Source organism: Oratosquilla oratoria, unplaced genomic scaffold, assembly GCF_046742065.1.
Source record: "Oratosquilla oratoria isolate Oo_2021 unplaced genomic scaffold, ASM4674206v1 SCAFFOLD190, whole genome shotgun sequence".
NCBI classification, from domain to species: domain Eukaryota; kingdom Metazoa; phylum Arthropoda; class Malacostraca; order Stomatopoda; family Squillidae; genus Oratosquilla; species Oratosquilla oratoria.
In genome coordinates this window covers 10,063-30,000 of record NW_027467543.1, presented here as the reverse complement: position 1 = coordinate 30,000, position 19,938 = coordinate 10,063, and the positions used below count along the sequence as shown (strand labels likewise).

The window sequence follows — 19,938 nt, the reverse complement described above, 5'->3', positions numbered from 1 at the left end:
AGAATCAATAGGTGGCATCAAAGGAAAATTATTGGAATGGATGGATGACTTCCTGACTGGGAGAAAAATGAGGGTAGTAATTAGAGACAAATACTCAAATTGGGAAATGATAAGTGGTGTCCTGCAAGGTTTGGTATTGGCTCCAATCATGTTTGCCATATACTGTATATAAATGACATGAATAAAGGAGTGGAGTGTTATATGAATTTCTTCGCAGATGACAAAATTCTAAAGAAAGTAGGAGCAAAGGAGGATTGTGAATCATTACAGTTAGACCTAGACAAAATCTGGAATTGGACTCAAGAAGTGTAGTATAATGGAGTTTGGGAAAAGTAAAAATAGAATATCAAGAAATTATAAAATTGGTGAAGAAGTAAAAAAAGTGAACTCTGAAAGAGACCTTGGAGTAATAATCAGCAAAGACATGACACTGAACAAACATATCAATAAAGTCAGAGAAACCTTCAACCTATTAAGGTCAATGAAAGTGGATGAAAGTAGCATTTGACTACTTAGATGAGGAAATTATTAAAAAAAAAAATTAGATACACTAATAAGACCAAAACTGGAGTATGCAGCAACACTATGGACACCAAGTACTAAAAAGAATATAAAGAAATTAGAAAGAATACAAAGAGCAATGACAAAGTTGTCACCAACTCTCTTCAAATTAACATATGAACAAAGATTGTCCAAATTGGAACTACCAACTCTGGAACAAAGAAGAGAAAGAGGAGATCTGCTGACTATTTTTTAGAATCATGAAAGGAATGGAAATCCTAGATAGGGATGATTAATTAAAATGGGATAATGGAAGAACAAGAGGAAATGAAAAGACACTCAAAAAGGATAACTGTAGAAGAGATCTGGGGAGAGAGAAGGTGCTAGATATCTGAAATAAATTAGATAAGGAAACTGTGTGCAAACACTATTCAAGATTTTAAGAAAAAAATTGATGCTGAAAGATACAAAGACGGGTCACCACGAGCATAGCTCCTTACCCATATACAACTAGGTAAATACACACATATATATGAAACATATCTGGCCTCATTTGGTGTTTTTCTTACTAAATGGGTAAATACAAGCTTATGCTGAGTAAGAAAATAGATTAATTTATAGCAATGCATAAAACAAATGTTGGTACAAAGGAAATTATTGATATAGTTCGTGTTTGTGAATAAAAAGTTCAGCAGTGGGTGAAGAAATACAAAATGATGGTAGCAAGGGGAATGCTGGGGTGGTTTGGAGATATGGATAAAGTAAGTGAGGAAAGACTAGCAAAAGGTGTGTGGGGGGATGATAAGGATGGAGTGAACTTGAAAGTGGGCAGAGTATGAGGTGGATGGATGGGATAAAGGGGGCCATGGAGGCAAAAGCAATGTATGGGGATGACAAATCGATCAAATTCTTGTGTGCTCCATGAATTTCTAAGAAGATGAGGAGTGGGGTGGGGTGGAGTGGGGTAGGAGGCATGTAATGAAATGGTGTCAGTAAACCAGCTCTGCCTATTGGGCTCTGCTGTGTAGGTGATGAGTCCTGCAGCACTGCCTTTGACCTGAGTAATATGGCAAGGGATGGAGATGACCTTTCATTTGTGAAGTGCTAAGAAGAGAGGAGTGATAAATGTGTTTCAGATGAATGAAGGATGTGTGTATGCTTTGATATGGCTATCCAACTTCCATAGGGGAAAAGGCTTTTCAGCAACAAAAATAGCACCTACACTATCAAATTTGACATATGAACAAAGATTGGATAAATTATATCTATCAACATAGGAACAGAGAAGAGAAAGAGGTGATTTGTTGACCATTTACAGAATTATGAAAGGGATGGAAATTCTTGACAGAGACAACTTATCAAAATGGGACAGAAGAGAAACAAGGACGCAAGAAGAAGCTAAAGGACAGTTACAGAAGAGAATTAAAAAACAATAGCTTCCCACATAGAAAAATTGATGTCTGGAACAAACTAAATGGAGAAACAGTGAGTGCCAAAACTATACAAGATTTTAAGAATAAACTGGATGCGGAGAGATATGATAACGGGTCATTACGAGCATAGCTCTCATCCCATAAAATACAACTAGGTAAATAAACACACACATACATACATCAAGGGGAATAAATTAGTACTGGTACAAAAGTAAGTCCCAATAGTGTTATGACCTCCAATGACAAATGTATGAAGATTCTTCAAAACAAAACATAACTAACTCACCATCTCCATCTTCTCTTTGGCTTGCGCGCCTCAGGTGGCTGTGAGTACTTTATGACAACTCCATTGTATGTATTGGTATCTTCTAACAGTTTGCCTGATAGTCCCATATCTGGCTTCTTTTTATCTTCTGGATCTATTTTTTCTCCTTGCACATTCTCCTCATGATTTCCCCACATTTGGCTGCAACAACCATAAGAATAACTGGTTATGAAACTGAAAAGCATTGGAAACTTACTACTTGACATACACAACAGTTCAGACACCAGTTCAAAGGTATTTTTTTCCCCTTTTAGAATAAGCTGCCAGAATCCCTATCTCTTCCCAGTGTCAAATTACTATGGAACAGGAAGTGAGGGCATCCAACTGTCTGACAGCACTACCAATAACCTCTTCAATATGAGTCAAATTCTCATGGGAAGCATCAACTTCCTGATGTACAATGATTTGATGATGCATCACAATACTTGCATTATAAAATATAAAGTTATAGCTGTATTACTTGTTCTCTTTCATTCTGAATATTAATAACCACAGAAAATATTATCAAGCCAGTTCACAGAATATTGGGGTCACTCAGCTACAAGTACAAAATAAATATAATCAAGACATCAACAGCATCCTCATATACCCACTTGCACCTCATGATGCCTACATAGACATCATTGTATGGAAGGAGTTAAAGGTAAAAGGCTTCAAAACAAACAAGAACTTATTTACAGATTCCACTACCTTGAGGTATGGATGGCCACTGAATAATCTAATTGGTGCATATACTGAACACAATTTGATATTGCATTTCTGATTAAAAAAAAAAAAAAATCAAACCCACAGCTCCTGGGGAGGAGGAGGAGGAAGAAGAGTTTTATATAATACACACACACACACACATACATATATATACAGGGTGTTCAGGATAAATTTGACATTTTTACAGAAAGGAAAGAAAAATGTCATATCTTGGCCTAAAGCTGATGTATTCTCAAAATTCAAAGAGCATATCTTTGAAGATCTTTTGCCAAATACAGCTCACTCAAAGAAGCTGCCCTGAGCCTCCATCACAGCCTCCAGGTGGGACCTGAACCTGCAGCACACAGCCTTCATGGTGTCCTTTGAGAGATGTCGGAACATCAGTTTGATCCTGGCAATCAGCTTATCCTTGGTGTCATTTTCAACTGTGCCCCACACATAATAGTCCATGGGGTTGCAATCAGGCAAGTTGGGGGGGGGGGGAGGGCAGATGTTGGGACTGGTGAAGTCATAGAAATTCTTTGACAGCCACTTCTGGGTTTTCTCGGAAGTGTGACATGGAGCCGAGTCCTGCTGCCACACATATGGTCTTCCCACAGCCACCCTCTCCACCCAGTGCTTGACAACAGTGGATAGCAAGAGAATATAGCCATCTGAAGTGAGTCCGAGTCCCTCTTCAAAGATGTGGGGCAACATGACGTGGCCTTTGCTGGAAACATGCCCAAAGACCATCACAGTCTTAGGGAACTTGGTCTTCATGAAGTGCGGGACTTTGTGCAGACTGTAGGCTAGCCACCTGTTCTGCGTGTAGTGCAACTGGTCCTGCCAGAAGTTCTTCTCGTCTGAGAAGAACCAGAGCATCCCTGGTTCAACTGAGTGTTTGACCTTGTTAAGGAGTTTCTTGGCTTTCATTAAGGCAGTTCTCTTGGGCCTTGGCAGTGAGTAGTTGGCGCTTGTGCCTCTTGTATGTGGAGTAGTGAAATTCCTCATTCAGCGTTTTCTTTATAGTCGCCACTCCGATGCCCATCTCTCTTGCCAAGGTCATTCCCTTGCCTGGATCTTGCCACACCTTTTTTCCAGCTTCTCAACAAATTTCATTGTGCGGACAGAGTCAGAATGCCTATCATCTTTCCTGCTAGCCACTGCTTCCACATCTCCATTGCAATTCTCTGGCTCACATCTCACAGCCTTCATGGTATTCAAGGAGCACCAATCTGGACCCAAGTTTTCTAAATTTTATTTAATCCAGCATAAATCATGATGATGCAGATCACTCTCTTCCAATATTCCAGTGCTTTCCAGTCGTCCACGCTCTCTAGCTCTCACACCCACCAACAGTACACAGAATCAGTTATCCAATGCACTTTACCGCTATTAAACCCTTCAAATGGTTCTGAAATGACATAAAAAAATTATCAAATGTATCATGAACACCCTGTATATACTATATATATATTTTTTTTTTGGCAGAAAAACCACTGGTAAATGAGAAAAGTATTCCGAATGTTTTCATCTATTTAGGACATCTTCAGGTAATACATAAATGGACAAAAATATTTGGACTATGATTCTCATTCACCAGTGGTTTTACTGCAAATTACTTTTCACTTGTTTCTGTGAGATACTGCCCCCCAAATATATATATATATATATATATATATATTTATATATATATATATATATTATATATATATATATATATTTTTTTTTCCTAGTTGTATTTTGTGGGAGAATAGCTATGCTCATAGAGACCTGCAGTTGTATCTTTCCGCATCCAGTTCTTTCTTAAAGTCATGTATAGTTTTATCACTCACTGCTTTCTCTTTCAATTTATTCCATGTATCTATTACTCTGTGTGGAAGCGGTTCTTTTTCAGATATCTTCTGTAACTGTCCTTCTTAATTTTTTTCTTGTGTCCTCTTGTATTTCTTCTGTCCCATTTAAGTAGATCATCCCTATCAAGGATTTCCATCCCTTTCATAATTCTATAGATGGCTATCAAATTGCCTCTTTCTCTTCCTTGCTCCACAGTTAATAAGTTTAGTTTATCCAATCTTTGTTTGTATGTCAACTTGCAGTGTTGGTGCCATCTTTGTTAATGCTCTTTGAATTCTTTCTAGTTTCTTTATGTTTTTTATTGTACTGGGTGTCCATAGTGATGCTGCATATTCCAATTTTGGTCTTATCAGTGTAACTAGTATTCTCTTTACCATTTCCTCGTCCATGTAGTCAAAGGCCACTTTCATTGATCTTATTAAATTGTAGGTTTCTCCAACTATTTTGTTTACATGTTTGTCTGGTGTCATGTCATTTGAGATAATTACTCCTAGGTCTTTTTCTGAGTTTACTTTTGTAATTTCCTTTGTTCCAATTTTGTATTGACCAGATATTCTATTTTTACTTTTTCCAAATTCCATTATACTACATTTTTTAATGTTGAAATTCACTTTGTTCTTTTTACTCCAATTCCAGACTTTGTCCAGGTCTTCCTGAAAAGATTTGCAATCTTCATTACTCACTCTCTTCAATAGTTTTGCATCATCTGCAAAGAAGTTTATATAACATTCAATTCCTTCATCCATATCATTTATATAAACAGCAAACATCATCAGAGCCAACACAGAGCCTTGGAGGACTCCACTTATCATGTTTACCCAATTTGAGTTTTTTTCTCTAAGTATCACTCTCATTGTTCTTCCTTCCAAGAAGTCTTTCATCCATTCCAACAATTTTCCTTGTATTCTACCTATGGTTTCAATTTTTCTTAGTAGTTTTTTGTGTGGTACTTTGTCAAAAGCCATTTGTAGGTCCAGGAAGGCACAGTCTGCCCAGCCATCTCTTTCTTGTATTATATCTACCAATCTTGAGCAAAAGCATATTAAGTTTGTAGTACATGATATTCCACTTCTAAATCCAAATTGGTTGGGGTTTAGTATTTTGTTCTCTTCCAAGTGTTTAGTCCATATATTTTTTATAATTCTTTCCCATATTTTTGCAATTGTGCTTGTAAGGGATACTGGTCTATAATTTGTTGGATTTTCTTTATTTCCTCCCTTATATATTGGTACAATATTAGCATTTTTCCAGTCTTGTGGTACTTTTCCTTCTTTGAGTGAGAAGTCAATTATCTTGTGTATTTTAACTGCAAGTTCATCAATGCATTCTTTTAATATCCAGTTCGCTATTCTGTCTGGCCCATGTGACTTTCTGACATCGTTTCCATATTTGGTCCCTTATTTCTTTCTGTGTCACCGTTATTTCTTTCATTTTAGGGGATCCTTCTTGGTGACTATCATCCCACATTTGTGAGCTTTCAATTGTAAATACAGTACTACCTCTCATTAACGGACGTTAATTAGCTGTGTTTGCAGTGTTTTCGGTGTTTTTGGTGCTGTTGTTTAGTGCTGTGCAATCACTATGCCACCAGAAAACCACTCCAAATCAACATATTATTCACATCAACGGACACAGTTACCTCCCTTTTAGTCCGTTAATGAGAGGTAGTACTGTACTGACTTAGTGTCTGGTCACTTCAGCCATTTCTACGGACATGGACACATGGAAAGAATGAGTGAAGAAAGATTAGTAAAAGACAGTAAGTGTTCTGAGTTTGTACGATTTTAAGCATCAGTGGTCGAGCGGTGTAAGGCGGCAGTCATGGGGGCCTCTTGTCGTCATGTACAGCGCAGGTTCGAGTCCTTGCGCGATGGTCATAAAATTATCTGATTAATGTCGCTGTCCACTAGCAAATTTCTCATATGGTTACAATGGCGAGAAGCGTGAAAAGGATTCGATCTGGTCCTTACCCCTCCCACGAGCGTGCTTGGTCATATGGTAAAAATGAGAATAGGGTTGCAGGTAGTGACCTTCTCAATCTCGAGAACCAGTAAGTGTTCTGAGTTCGTGCGATTTTAAGCATCAGTGGTCGAGCGGTGTAAGGCGGCAGTCATGGGGGCCTCTTGTCGTCATGTACAGCACAGGTTCGAGGCCTTGCGCGATGGTCATAAAATTATCTGATTAATGTCGCTGTCCACTAGCGAATTTCTCGTATATATATATATATACACTCACTATCCGAGTTACGACCTGTGCGACTTACGTCCACCCGTACTTACGACCATATTCAGCAGATGCCTACATGTACATATGAGTTTACTGGCTTACTGTACGTTTGCACGTGGCGTCCAGCATCCCGTACGACAGTTACGGCAGCACAGCACAGCATCTCACCAAGGTTGCGCTGTCTGCCATAATTATGGTATTTCTACCATAATTTAGTGTGTGTCTACTATCTACCATATACCATAACTTTACTGGAATTGATATTACACCGTATTTCGATTCCCAGTTCCCACCGATAATCAGGGCAGGTGGTAATGGTCAGAAAGGGCAGTTTTGCCAGATCGGTGATACACACTTCCCCGAAAGCCAAGACAGGGAGTCGGTTTACAGTAGTCCTGTATTCGTACATTTCATTCTGGTTCGAGTTCTCTATTGGTCGAAAGTCGAAAGCTCTAGTTTATGAACATGGATACAAATAGCTTTAATCCAAGTGTATGATATTCCTGGAGTTCTGAAGTATAATATCTTATATTCAATAAGACAATATATCTCACTGTACTATTCCATGCATAAAATATTTATTTGATGAAATAACGTTATGTAATTATATATCGTTCTTTTCTTACAAAGAGAGACCGAACGTTTTCGCATGGGAGGCGACGATTGAGCCCAGTGCATAGAAGCGAATCTTGTACTTGTTTTCATGTACATTTGAGGGAATTATTTTAAACGTTATTAAGCCTTTATTACTTCCTCTTTTTATTAATTATGCCTCGACCAGCGGATACCAACGGATCCCCCATGGTGCCTCGCCAGACCTACTGCCTAATCTTTCCCTCGACCGTACGCACGAAGAAAGTGTAGATGACGTGCAACCAAAAAGTGGATTTTAATTTTTTTGTTTTATTACATGTATATTTTCTATTTTCTATATTTTGTATCTTGGTGTTAATTTGTATTTCCAGTCTCTAATAAGAATCCTGTGTAATATATTTTCTTTCTTTACCCTATCCTATTAATTTATCATTATTAATTTATTATTTAGTATAACAATCAAAGAGTATTGGATATTTTGCATACACTGAGAATTTTCTACAATGAGGCCACAAATGAAACATTTGAGCTGGATTTACGCTCTGCATCATATGTCCTTGAGTATACACCTCGAATGTATACAGTCCGAGTTACGACCGTTTCGACTTACGACCGGTTGGTCGGAACCGATCTAGGTCGTAACTCGGATAGTGAGTGTATATATATATATATATATATATACAGGTAAACGTCGACTTACGATGGCCGCGACTTACGATTGTTCGACTTTACGATGACGACGACGACGATATGATAATTTAACCCCTTCCATACGGTGCCGCACACATAGGCGTCATGAGGAGCAAGTGGATTCGCGACGCTGCTATATCGGCGTCTTGATTATATTTATTGTAGTCGCCCCTGTGTTTTTACATTCTCTCAAATGATTAATTCTCTGTGGTTTTCAAAATTCGCGGGTGAAAGAGAGAACGATCGATATAAGCGGTGACTATATTTTATTATGCGAGTATTATTACGTCACGTCGTACGGCTGGCATTGGCTGCTGCCCGCGAGATTTAAGTGCCGTACTGAAAATACATATTATAGTGTTTGAATATGGTAAAAAGGATAAAAATAATTAAATAAACTACTGTACATGTTTAATAGGCTATATTCAGTATCTCTGGTGGTTAATATACAGGTAGGCTAGGTACAGTGACCACGGAACAGAGTGGGGATCGACTTACGATGAGATCGTCTTACGATGGTTTTATCGAAACCTAATGCCATCGTAAGTCGACGTTTACCTGTATATATATATATATATATATATATATATATATATATATATATATATATATATGTATATATGCAAGAATGACCACTGGAAAAGAAACAAAGCTGAGTTCTTTCATATATCACACCATCAGTGCAAAGTACATGGAAAAGGAGGATTACAGTAATACAAATGTGTATCCACAGAGGAATGCAGAAAGGATTCTGGTCACATGGGATGCTGTAGCTGCTTTGGGACCCTTTGAGTCATGTAGGGACTCACAGATACTTTGGAGAACCCCCTGGGGTCACATGGGGATGCCTATGGGTCACACAAGGCCACTTAAGGAAAAAGTACTATGTTCTTAATGATTTATATATTTCTTGACATATGAAGTTATCTAATAAACTGTGGTGTAGATTTATCATCATCCTGGGTGGTATGGACCAAGCTACATTCTATTAAAATTCTTACCACCATACTGAAAGTAATGGTTTGGGTGTTGGCCCAATTAACTGGATGATTATATACTTTTGTGTGTTTAAAAATGCCACTGGAATTGTTACTGTCCTTTACAATTTTTTGTGTTGTTCAGTTCCTATACTACAGGGTTTGGCAGTTTGGCCTGCATAGAATTTATTACACATATTGCAAAGTATTTTGTAAATACATCCTTTTTGACATTTAATACTGTTATTGACAAGCAAATGTTTCACTGTACTGGTGTTTTTGAAAACTACATTTACATTAAAAAAAATTCCAGTAAATATGGGACATTCAACCAATTTTCTTGAAATGGCATATTCAAACACACTATATATCATCTGGTTGATTGGGCCAACACCTAAACCATTACTTTCAGTAATAACATGGTGGTAAGAAATTTATTGGAATGTAGCTAGATATCTATCACTGATTCCTTAACTTTAATGTATTACATAAATGGGTTTGGTCATGGCTAAACAATGCTGTTTTATGAACACAGAAGAAATTTGTAATGTTACTTATAGCTCTCAGTCAAGACCATAAGTTCCAGACTATCAAATGTAGTTACATATCATAGTAATAGTAATAAAAAGTGATAGAGAAAGTGAGAGGGGAGAGACAGAGAGAATATGGAAAGAAGGGAGAGAGTGGGAGGCAGAAAGAAAATGGGAACGAGGAAGAGTGAGAGGGGGAAAAAGAGGAAAGGGGAAGGGGAGAAGTGGGAAGGGGTGAAGTGGGAAGGGGTGAAGGGGGAAGGGGAGGGGGAAATGGGAGAGATGGAGATGAAAATAAAGAGAGGGAAGCAAGAAGAGAGGAAGTGGTGGAAAGGGGAGGGCATAAGGGGAATGGGGGGAAAAAGGGAGGGAAAAAAGAGAGGGATGCTATAGGGAGATATATGGAGAGAAGGAAAATGAAAAGAGATGTAATGATATATTGAGTAAGCAAATAGTGTCATTGTTTAACATCTTACCTTTCTTCTCCTTTTACTTTAATTTTTCCTGGGTGCTCTCGATCACGTCGTCTGCTACCATCACGGCTATTGCCCTGCCTTCTTTCCCCATCACTTCCTTCCTCTTCTTCCCACCGACTTTTTGTTGGTCTCCAAAAATAAAAAAAAAACAGGAAAAATGACAATCAATATCTTGTATAAACATGTGTGTGTGTGTATTTACCTAGTTGTATTTTGTGAGAGAATAGCTATGATAATAGGGACCTGCAGTTGTATCTTTCCACATCCAGTTCTTTCTTAAAGTCATGTATAGTTTTAGCACTCACTGTTTTCTCTTTCAATTTATTCCATGTATCTATCACTCTCTGTGGAAAGCTATTCTTTTTCAGATCTCTTCTGTAAATGTCCTTCTTAAGTTTCTTCTTGTGTCCCCTTGTATTTCCTCTGTCCCATTTAAGTAGATCATCCCTGTCAAGGATTTCCATCCCTTTCATAATTCTATATATGTATTTACCTAGTTGTATTTTACAGGAAGGGGAGTTATGCTTGTGGTGTCCTGTCTTCATATCTTGTTTTATCTAGACTGTTTTTAAATTCGTGTATTGTTTTTGCACACACCACTTTCTCATCTAACTTGTTCCAAACATCTATTACTCTGTGAGGAAAGCTGTTCTTTTTCAGGTCTCTTCTATAACTGTCTTTCTTGATTTTCTTTCAGTGTCCTCTTGTATTTCTACTATCCCATTTTATTAGATCCTCTCTATCAATAGTTTCTATGCCTTTCATGATTCTATAGTTATCAAGTCTCCTCTCTCTTTGCTCTAATTTTTGTAGTTCAAGTTTTGCTAGTCTCTCTTCATATGATAGTTCTGAGAGTGTTGGTGCCATTTTCATAATTGCTCTTTGTATTCTTTCAAGTTTTGTTATACATTTTTTTGTACTTGGTGAACACGTCGTCGCTGCACACTCCAATCTTGGTCTTATCAAAGTGACCAGTATTTTCTTCACCATTTCTTCATCCAGGTATGTAAATGCCACTTTGATTGTTCTTATTAAATTATAAGTTTCTCAAAAAATCTTGTTTATATGTTTCTCAGGGGACATATTATTCATAATAATGAGTCCCAGGTCATTCTCATTTTCTACTTTTTTAATTTCTTCTTCTCCCAATTTATATGATCTCACTATTTTTTTTTTTTTTTTTTTGCTTCTTCCAAATTCTTCAATATTGAATTTCATCTCCCACTTCTTACTCCATTCCCATACTTTATTGAGATCACTCTGTAGCAACTCTCAATCTTCTTCAGTGTTCACTTTTTTCAATAATTTTGCATCATCCGCAACGAAGCTCATATAACTTTCAATTCCTTTATCCATATCATTAATATATATAGCAAACATTATTGGGGCCAGAACCATTCCTTGTGGAACTCCACTTATCACTTCATCCCAATTAGTGTGTTTGTCTCTTATCACCACTCTCATTTTTCTTTCATGCAAGAAGTCTTCTATCCACTTCAGCAGTTTGCCCTATATTTCTCCAGTTTCCAATTTTTTTTTAGCAACTTCTTATGTGGCACCTTATCAAAAGCTTTTTTTCAGGTCTAGAAATGCACAATCAGCATATCCATCTCTTTCTTGTATTACATCTATTAGCCTTGAATAGAGACACATTAAGTTTGTGACACATGATCATCTTTGTCTACATCCAAATTGCCTTGGATTTGGTACATTGTTTTTTTCAAAGTGCCTTACCCATCTACTTTTAGCTATCACACTTGTAAGAGAGACTGGTCTATAGTTAGTAGGGTCTTCCTTGTTTCCCCCTTTATATATTGGTACTATATTTGCTCTTTTCCAATCTTTTGGAACTTTTCCTTCTTTCAATGAACTGTGCATTAGACTATGTATTTTGTCTGTTAATTCATTCCTGCATTCTCTCAAAATCCAGTTTGCCATTTCATCTGGTCCATGCAATTTTCTGACATCGAGATTACTCAAGTGATTCATTATTTCATTCCTTGATAATTCTATCTCTTTCATAGGGGGGACTTTCTCCTCCCACTCGATATCTCTAGGTTGTATGTTCTCCCTTGTAAACACCGATTTAAAATGCTTGTTCATAATTTCTGCTGTTTCTATTTCCTCTGTGTATTCAACTCCTTGTCATAGTTTCTCTAATTCTTGTTTGTTTTTCAGTTTGTTGTTTATAAATCTGTAAAATAGTTTTGGTTGATCTTTACATTTTCCATGACATCTTTTTTGTATTTTCTTTTTTCTTTTCTGCACACTTATACATATTTTCCATTTTTCAGGTCTTTTGTCTTTTTTCCATTTTATCCAAGCTTTATCCCTTTTGTCTTTCAACTCCCTACATTTTTTGCTGTACCAACATTTTATATATTCCTTTTCTTGCTTTTGTCTTGTAACATACTTTTCCACTCCTTTATAAGATTTTTGTCAAAATAGTCCATTTCTCTTCTACTGTTGTTTCCTCCTTGTGTATTCTTTCCCAGTCTGCTTTTTGAAAGAATTCTTATTTTATCTTTTTTTTTTCATACATCACTCTTCCCTTTCTATATTAATTTTTTTTTTTTTTCATGTATTTTTCCTCATTTAGTTCCAGTTCAACCAATATGTGGTCACTTTTACTTATTGGTGTCTTATATTCAATCTTGTCCACTATTTCGGGTTCTGATGTGATTATTAGGTCCAGTCTCGATGGTTCTTCCTCATTTCTATACCTAGTATTCTCTTGTATCCATTGTGTAATTGTATGTTCTATAATCATATCAAGTAGTACATTTCCCCATAGGTCGTCTCCACCCTTCACCGTCATCTCTTCCCAGCAGATTTCTTTACAATTAAAGTCACCCATTACAACTATTCGTCCTCCATCTTCCATTATCTTATTTAGTGTTATCCTTGTGTCTTCTAACACATTTTTGTGTTCTTTCTCTTCCCACAAAGCCGTTTTAGGAGGAACATTATTTACTACAAACTTCCTGCTCTTCCCATCCTTGTCCACCACTTCCATCATAATCATCTCTATTCTTTCCATATGTGACATTCCTCACATTTATATCCTTCTTAGTCAGGAACATAACTCCACCCCTTGTTTTGCCTCTCTTTTTCTAATCCAATAATTATATGCACCATGTCCTACACTGTTGTGGTAGTGAACCTTTCAATTTTGTCTCTAAAATTCCCATTATGTCTGGTTCTTATTCCTTCAGGTAATCATTCAGTTCTTTCAAGGCTGTTACTAAGCCACCTATGTTTGTGTAAGACACTTTTAATTTTCTGCTACTTCCACTGTGTTTTCTGTTTCCCTTCTGTTTTTCTCTGCTATGAACCATTTCCTCACTTTCATATTCACTACTCTCCAATAGAATTTCTTTTTTCTGACTGTTCTTTTCTCCTTTTTTCCTTAGATTCTAGTCTTTTTGTTTTCTCATCCTCCCTTTCCTCTTTATTCATTTCTCTTTTTATCCATACCTGTTTATATTGATCACTGTCTGCTAGTTTCCCTGTTTTTGGTCTTATCTGTATTGTATTTCCCTAGTCTATATATTTCTTCTATTTCTTTCCCTGTTTCTGGCTCATCTTCTTGAACTACTTCTAATATCTTATTTACTTTTCCTTTTCCTCTTTTATTCTTGTAGTCCTATTTGGATTATACTTCTCTTCCATCCCTAATATAATTATACATTTCTTTTTATCCGCTAAATCTCTTACTATATTCTCCTTCTCCCTCATCACTTTAATAACTGTGTCCTTAGTTTGTTCTTTCATCTTCTGTTCCACTATATCTCTAAATTCAATTTTATTGTTCTCTTATACTTTTTTCCAACCACTTACCTCTTTTGCTATGGACTCTTTATTCTCTCTATTATTCCTCTTTAATTCCTCATTTTCATCCTTTACTTCTCTTGTCTTTTTTATTCTTCTATTTATTTAGGTTTTGATTCTCCTTTAGTTCTTCCAGTTTATCAACTCTTTGGGTTACTAGTGTTAATTGGTTAAACCTAACATCCCATGCTTTGTTCATTTTTTTTAAGTTTCTCCTCTAGATTTACTAGTTGGGGGAGGTTGTCACCTCCTCCTCCTTAAATCCATAAAAGCAGTTATCTTCTCTTTCCATTGATCTACTATTATCTATATTTCTGCTTTTGACACTTCTGCTTCCTTGTTCTTCCTTGTCTATGCATTCTGCCCCCCATTTGTTTACACTCTTCAAACATCCGGGGCCCGTTCGTCCCCTTCCTCATTTCCTTCCATTTTCCTCGGTAATCCCTCTCTTTCTCCTTTTTCTTTACCTTCCCACTACACCACATGCTTTCCCCTTCCCTAATAATACAACAAAGGTACTCCCTCGTTGTTGAGATCGATTAAACTTGAAGTTTTCCTGGAGTTCCAAACTTCGTTGTCACTACAACTGACGTGTGTGTGTGCATGTGTGTATGAATGTGTGTGTGTGTGTGTGTATATATATATATATATATATATATATATATATATATATATATATTATATATATACGTTGATACAAATGTAGAGACATTGGGACAAATTATGGGAAAGGTGGAGGGGGAAACACGGGTCTATATCTGATTATCGAGTTTATTCCTGACCGGTTTCGCTTACAAAACACTCCTCTGAAGAAGCTATTGTAAGCGAAACCGGTCAGGAATAAACTCGATAATCAGATAAAGACCCGTGTTTCCCCCTCCACCTTTCCCATAATATATATATACCTACATATATAAATACAAATACATACATATATCAATACTAACATGAAATAGTGGACAAAGTCCACTACAAGACACCAATTGGAAAGAGTGACCATGTACTCATCGAAACTGTACTAAAGGAAGAAATAGAAATGAAGAGGAGCGAAAAGCATAGGAAAGGAAGATTGATGTACAACAAAACAGACTTTGCAAAACTAAAGACGTTCTTCCAGAATGCAAACTGGGAAAAATTCTATATGGAAGAGACAACAGTGGAAGAGAAATGGAACATACTGTTGGATAATTACAATGAAGGGGTAAACAGGCATGTACCAAGACAAAAGCGAGAGAGAGAGTACATTAAATGTTGGTTCAACAAAAGATGCAGTGAGGCAAAAGACAGAAGGGACAAAGCTTGGAAAAGGTGGAGAAAAGACAAAAAACAAAGCAAATGGCAAATCTATATAAACTATAGAAATGAGTATGTTAATGTGAGAAGAGAGGAGAAAAGGAACCATGAGAAGGATATTATAGATAAATGCAAAGATCAGCCCAAGCTATTCTACCGGTATGTAAATGGTAAACTTAAAACCAAACAGGAACTAGTGAAACTACGCCAAGGAAATATAGAATACACAGAAGAATTAGAGATGGCCGAAATCATGAACAACCACTTTAAATCTGTCTTCACCAGAGAGAAAATACAAAATTAGGACGTAGATAATAACAAACATTCTCCCCACATGAGTGAATTTACAACATCACAAAAAGAAATATCAAAACATCTATCAAAATTGGACGTCAGAAAATCTCATGGCCCGGATGGAATTGCAAATTGGATTCTAAAAGAATGCAAAGAAGAGCTAACAGACAAAATACACATCATAATAAATAGCTCACTCAAGGAAGGAAAGATACCTAATGACTGGAAAAATGCTAACATTGTACCAATATATAAAGGAGGAAACAAGGAAGAACCCACCAACTATAGACCAGTATCACTAACAAGCACTATAGCCAAAATTTGTGAGAAAATCATCAAGAATAGATGGGTAAAACACCTGGAAGATAACAACATATTAAACCCAAGACAATTCGGGTTCAGACAAGGTAGATCATGCACCACAAACTTGATATGCTTCTACTCAAGACTAATAGACATAGTGCAAGAAAGAAATGGATGGGCTGATTGTGCATTCCTAGACTTGCAAAAAGCATTTGACAAAGTACCACACAGAAAACTACTAAAAAAAACTGGAACACATAGGAGGAATACGAGGGAACCAACTAAAATGGATGGAGGACTTCCTGACTGGAAGAAAGATAAGAGTAGTACTCAGAGAAAAATATTCAGATTGGAAAGAGGTGATCAGTGGAGTACCGCAAGGATCTGTACTGGCTCCAATAACGTTTGCTATCTATATGAATGATATGGACGAGGGCATGAACTGTTACATGAGCTTCTTTGCTGATGACGCCAAACTGTTAAGGAAAGTAGAAACTGATAAGGACTGTGAAGCACTGCAAGAAGATCTGAATAGGGTATGGAACTGGAGTCAGAAATTGGAAGTGGATTTTAATACTAAGAAGTGTAGCATAATGGAGTTTGGAAAAAGCAAAAACAGAATATCAAGAAAATATACAATTGGAACCAAGGAAGTAAAGAAAGTAGGATCCGAAAAAGACTTGGGAGTTATTATCACAAACGACTTGTCCTATGATACACAGATTAACAAAATTGTCGGGGAGACTTACAACTTGCTAAGATCAATAAAAGTGGCTTTTGCTTACCTGGACGAAGACATGATAAAAAAAATATTTGTTACATTGATAAGGCCTAGACTAGAGTATGTGGCGACATTGTGGTCCCCCAGTACCAAAAAGAACATAAAGAAAATAGAAAGAATCCAAAGAGCAGCTACAAAAATGGCACCTGCACTTGCAAACCTATCATATGAGGAGAGATTGGCTAAACTGGAGCTACCAACACTGGAGCAAAGAAGAGAGAGAGGAGACCTACTGACCATCTACAAAATCATGAATGGCACAGAGATACTTGATAGAGAAGAATTACTAAACTGGGACAAGAGAAACACAAGAGGACATGGAAGGAAATTAAGAAAACATAGCTATAGAAGAGAACTGAAGAAAAACAGTTTTCCACATAGAGTTTTAGACACTTGGAACAAACTGGATAATGAAATAGTAAGCGCAAAAACCATTCACGAGTTTAAAAACAAACTAGACACTGAGAGATACAATGGCGGGACACCACGAGCATAGCTCCCCTTCCCACAAAATACAACTAGGTAAATACTTCTACATATATATATACATAATTACACACCAAAGGGCCTTCTTCCCCTTATAAGGAGAATGGCTAGGAGTCAAAACATACACCCATTCACTGCCCATCCCATTTTTACATCTAATGGATGAAGGATCATCCCTGTCTCACTGCAGTGAGACACAACAGACCTGAGCTGGTTTACCCCAACCACTTCATTACATGGTGATCCCCATCCTCATCCACTCAAAAAATTGATGGAACACACAAGAGGAACATTCCTCAAGGCTACATCATTTCTTCACTCCTATCTTCCTTGCTTGAAAGACATTCCTCTAGCATTCAATGCACCCTTCACCCAGTCCATCCAACTTATAAACACAGCACTGAAAAACAACCCTACCTCGTATTCTCTTCTCTCTCTCGTTTTCCTTCCCTGTCCTCTCTTTCCTTCTTTATCTTAACAGGCCTCTCCTCACTGCTGTACTCCCTCTTAACTCCAACCCTTTCCTCCAAATGTCTTTCCCTTCCCCTCTCCTTAGAGTGCTTTCTTCTTTTCCTTTCTCTGTTTGGGGAATCTCCCCGGTGTCTGTGCTTGCGATGTTTCCGTTTGTGCCTTTCATGGTGTCTGCGTTTATGTTTTTGATATTTCTCATTTTCTTCATATTCAACAAATTCATAATTTTTTGACCGTTTATGCCGTTTATGACTCCTGTCCTCTTCACTTTCACTTTCACTCTCCTCTCCATCACTAGTTTGTTGTTTAGATTTTTTCCGGTGTTTCTCTCTTTGCCCTTTCTTTCTACGGGGCTTCCTATATTTTCTGTCCTGTACACTGCTTGGGGAACTGTTTTCTATGCTGCTATCACTTCCTGTAGAGCTATCTTCACTTTCAGAATCCCTTGATTCTTCAGAACTGTTCCCCTCCCTTTCTGATGAATCTGACCTCCTTTTACCCTGAAGAGAAAATCAGAATTATATCTATCAAAATCCTGGCAATTAATGCAATAATGTATTAATCAAAATTCTTCCCACATACTCATAATGTTTTAAATGAAATTTAGTTTCTCAAAATAATAAGTTCACACACTTATATATAATAAGCACAGCACCCAAAACTCAAATATGGGGGAAATTCTGGCCACTGTTTCTCATGCAAATTAATACTTGAAATGAAATTTAGTTTGTCAAAAAAAGAAGTTCACACACTGATATGTAATATGCACAGCACCCAAAACTCAAATATGGAGGAAATTCTAGCCACTGTTTCTCAGGCAAACTGATGGGATGGAATGGAGAGACCAAGGGTTCTCCACTCTTTTTTTTTTTTCTTTTTCTCCTACAAAATGTCAAATGCTAAGAAGGTCTGGGAAGTGGAATCCAACTAGAACACTAGTACATACATATACTGAAGGCCTTTTCACCCTTACAAGGGAGTTAGAAAAAAAAAAAAGCATAAAATCCACTTCCACCTATTCCATCCCTACATACTCCACTCCCATTCACCCCCCTCCCTCCCTCTTGGCTCCTCCTGGAGTCAGAAGCAGTGTCGCAAGATACAGCACATCCACAGCAAGGCCGCTTCACTTAATCGGCAACCCCCCTCTCCATCCCCTCTTGTAGAAAAAGAGAAGATGAGGAGAAATTCCTTTGGACTACATTAAATTATTTTTCACATATACTCCCCCACCCCCCACCTTTCATGCATCACAGATCCATACAGAGCCATTCTCCATTCACCCCTATCTTCTGTCCTCTCCTGTCCTTCCTCAACAGACATTCCTATCTTTCCCAATGCCCCTTTTACTCCATCCATCCATCTCATCCTTGGTTGCCCCCTCATGTTCACTTCTTCTACCTGCCACACCTCTTTTACTAATCTTTCTTCATTCATTCTTTCCATGTGTCCAAACCATCCCAATACTCTTTCATCAACCCTATCTCCCAACTCCCTTTCCACCCCCATTCTCCTCCTCACCTCCTCGTTTCTCACTCTATCCAGCCTAGTAACCCTTATCATACTTCTCAGGCACCTCATCTCAAATACATTCAAACTCCTCTCTTATGTTCCATGTTTCTGCCCCATACAGTACTGTTGGCACAATCCATTCTTCATACAATCTCCTCTTAGCATCCATTCCCAAATGTCTATTTCTCATTACACTTTTTAATCCCCCAAGGCATTTACTTGCTTCTTCCAATCTACAGTCTACCTCTACCTCCACTCCTTTTCCCACCACATTTGCACCCAAGTATCTAAAAATCTATCCACTTCCTCCAGTCTCTCTCCCTTCATACTCACTTCTTGTCTGCTGCCATTTTCTCCACTTGTACATCTTATCACCCATATTTTACCCATATTTATCTTCCACTTCTTTTGCACACCGTCCCAAACTCTGTCACTAACTTCCTCAATCACCTCCTCTGATCCTGCCACAAGTGCAGTGTCATCAGCAAACAACAACTGGCTTATCTCCCACTTTTTTCCATTTTCTTTACCCATCTCCAATCCCCTTCCATTTGCCTCCCATAAACCTTCCCAAGATCACTTAACAAACTAATCCCTTTGAAACTACTACACTCACATTTGTCCCTTTCCCACTGTAAAGTGGAACTATACAGGCACTCCTCCAGTCCTCT

At 37.5% G+C, this 19,938-nt stretch overlaps 1 protein-coding gene across 1 annotated transcript in view; it reads right to left on the bottom strand.

Moving 5' to 3' along the window:
* The window catches only part of LOC143022819 (uncharacterized), a gene marked incomplete at its 5' end in the record, with an annotated part of 134,948 nt that extends 116,693 nt beyond the window's left edge, over positions 1-18,255 (bottom strand). Inside the window, 3 exons of the mRNA XM_076181198.1 lie at positions 2,221-2,400; positions 10,297-10,425; positions 17,702-18,255. Of these exons, the coding sequence (XP_076037313.1) occupies positions 2,221-2,400; positions 10,297-10,425; positions 17,702-18,255 (863 nt within the window). The remainder of the gene's footprint in view (positions 1-2,220; positions 2,401-10,296; positions 10,426-17,701) is intronic.
* Positions 18,256-19,938: the final 1,683 nt, after the last annotated feature.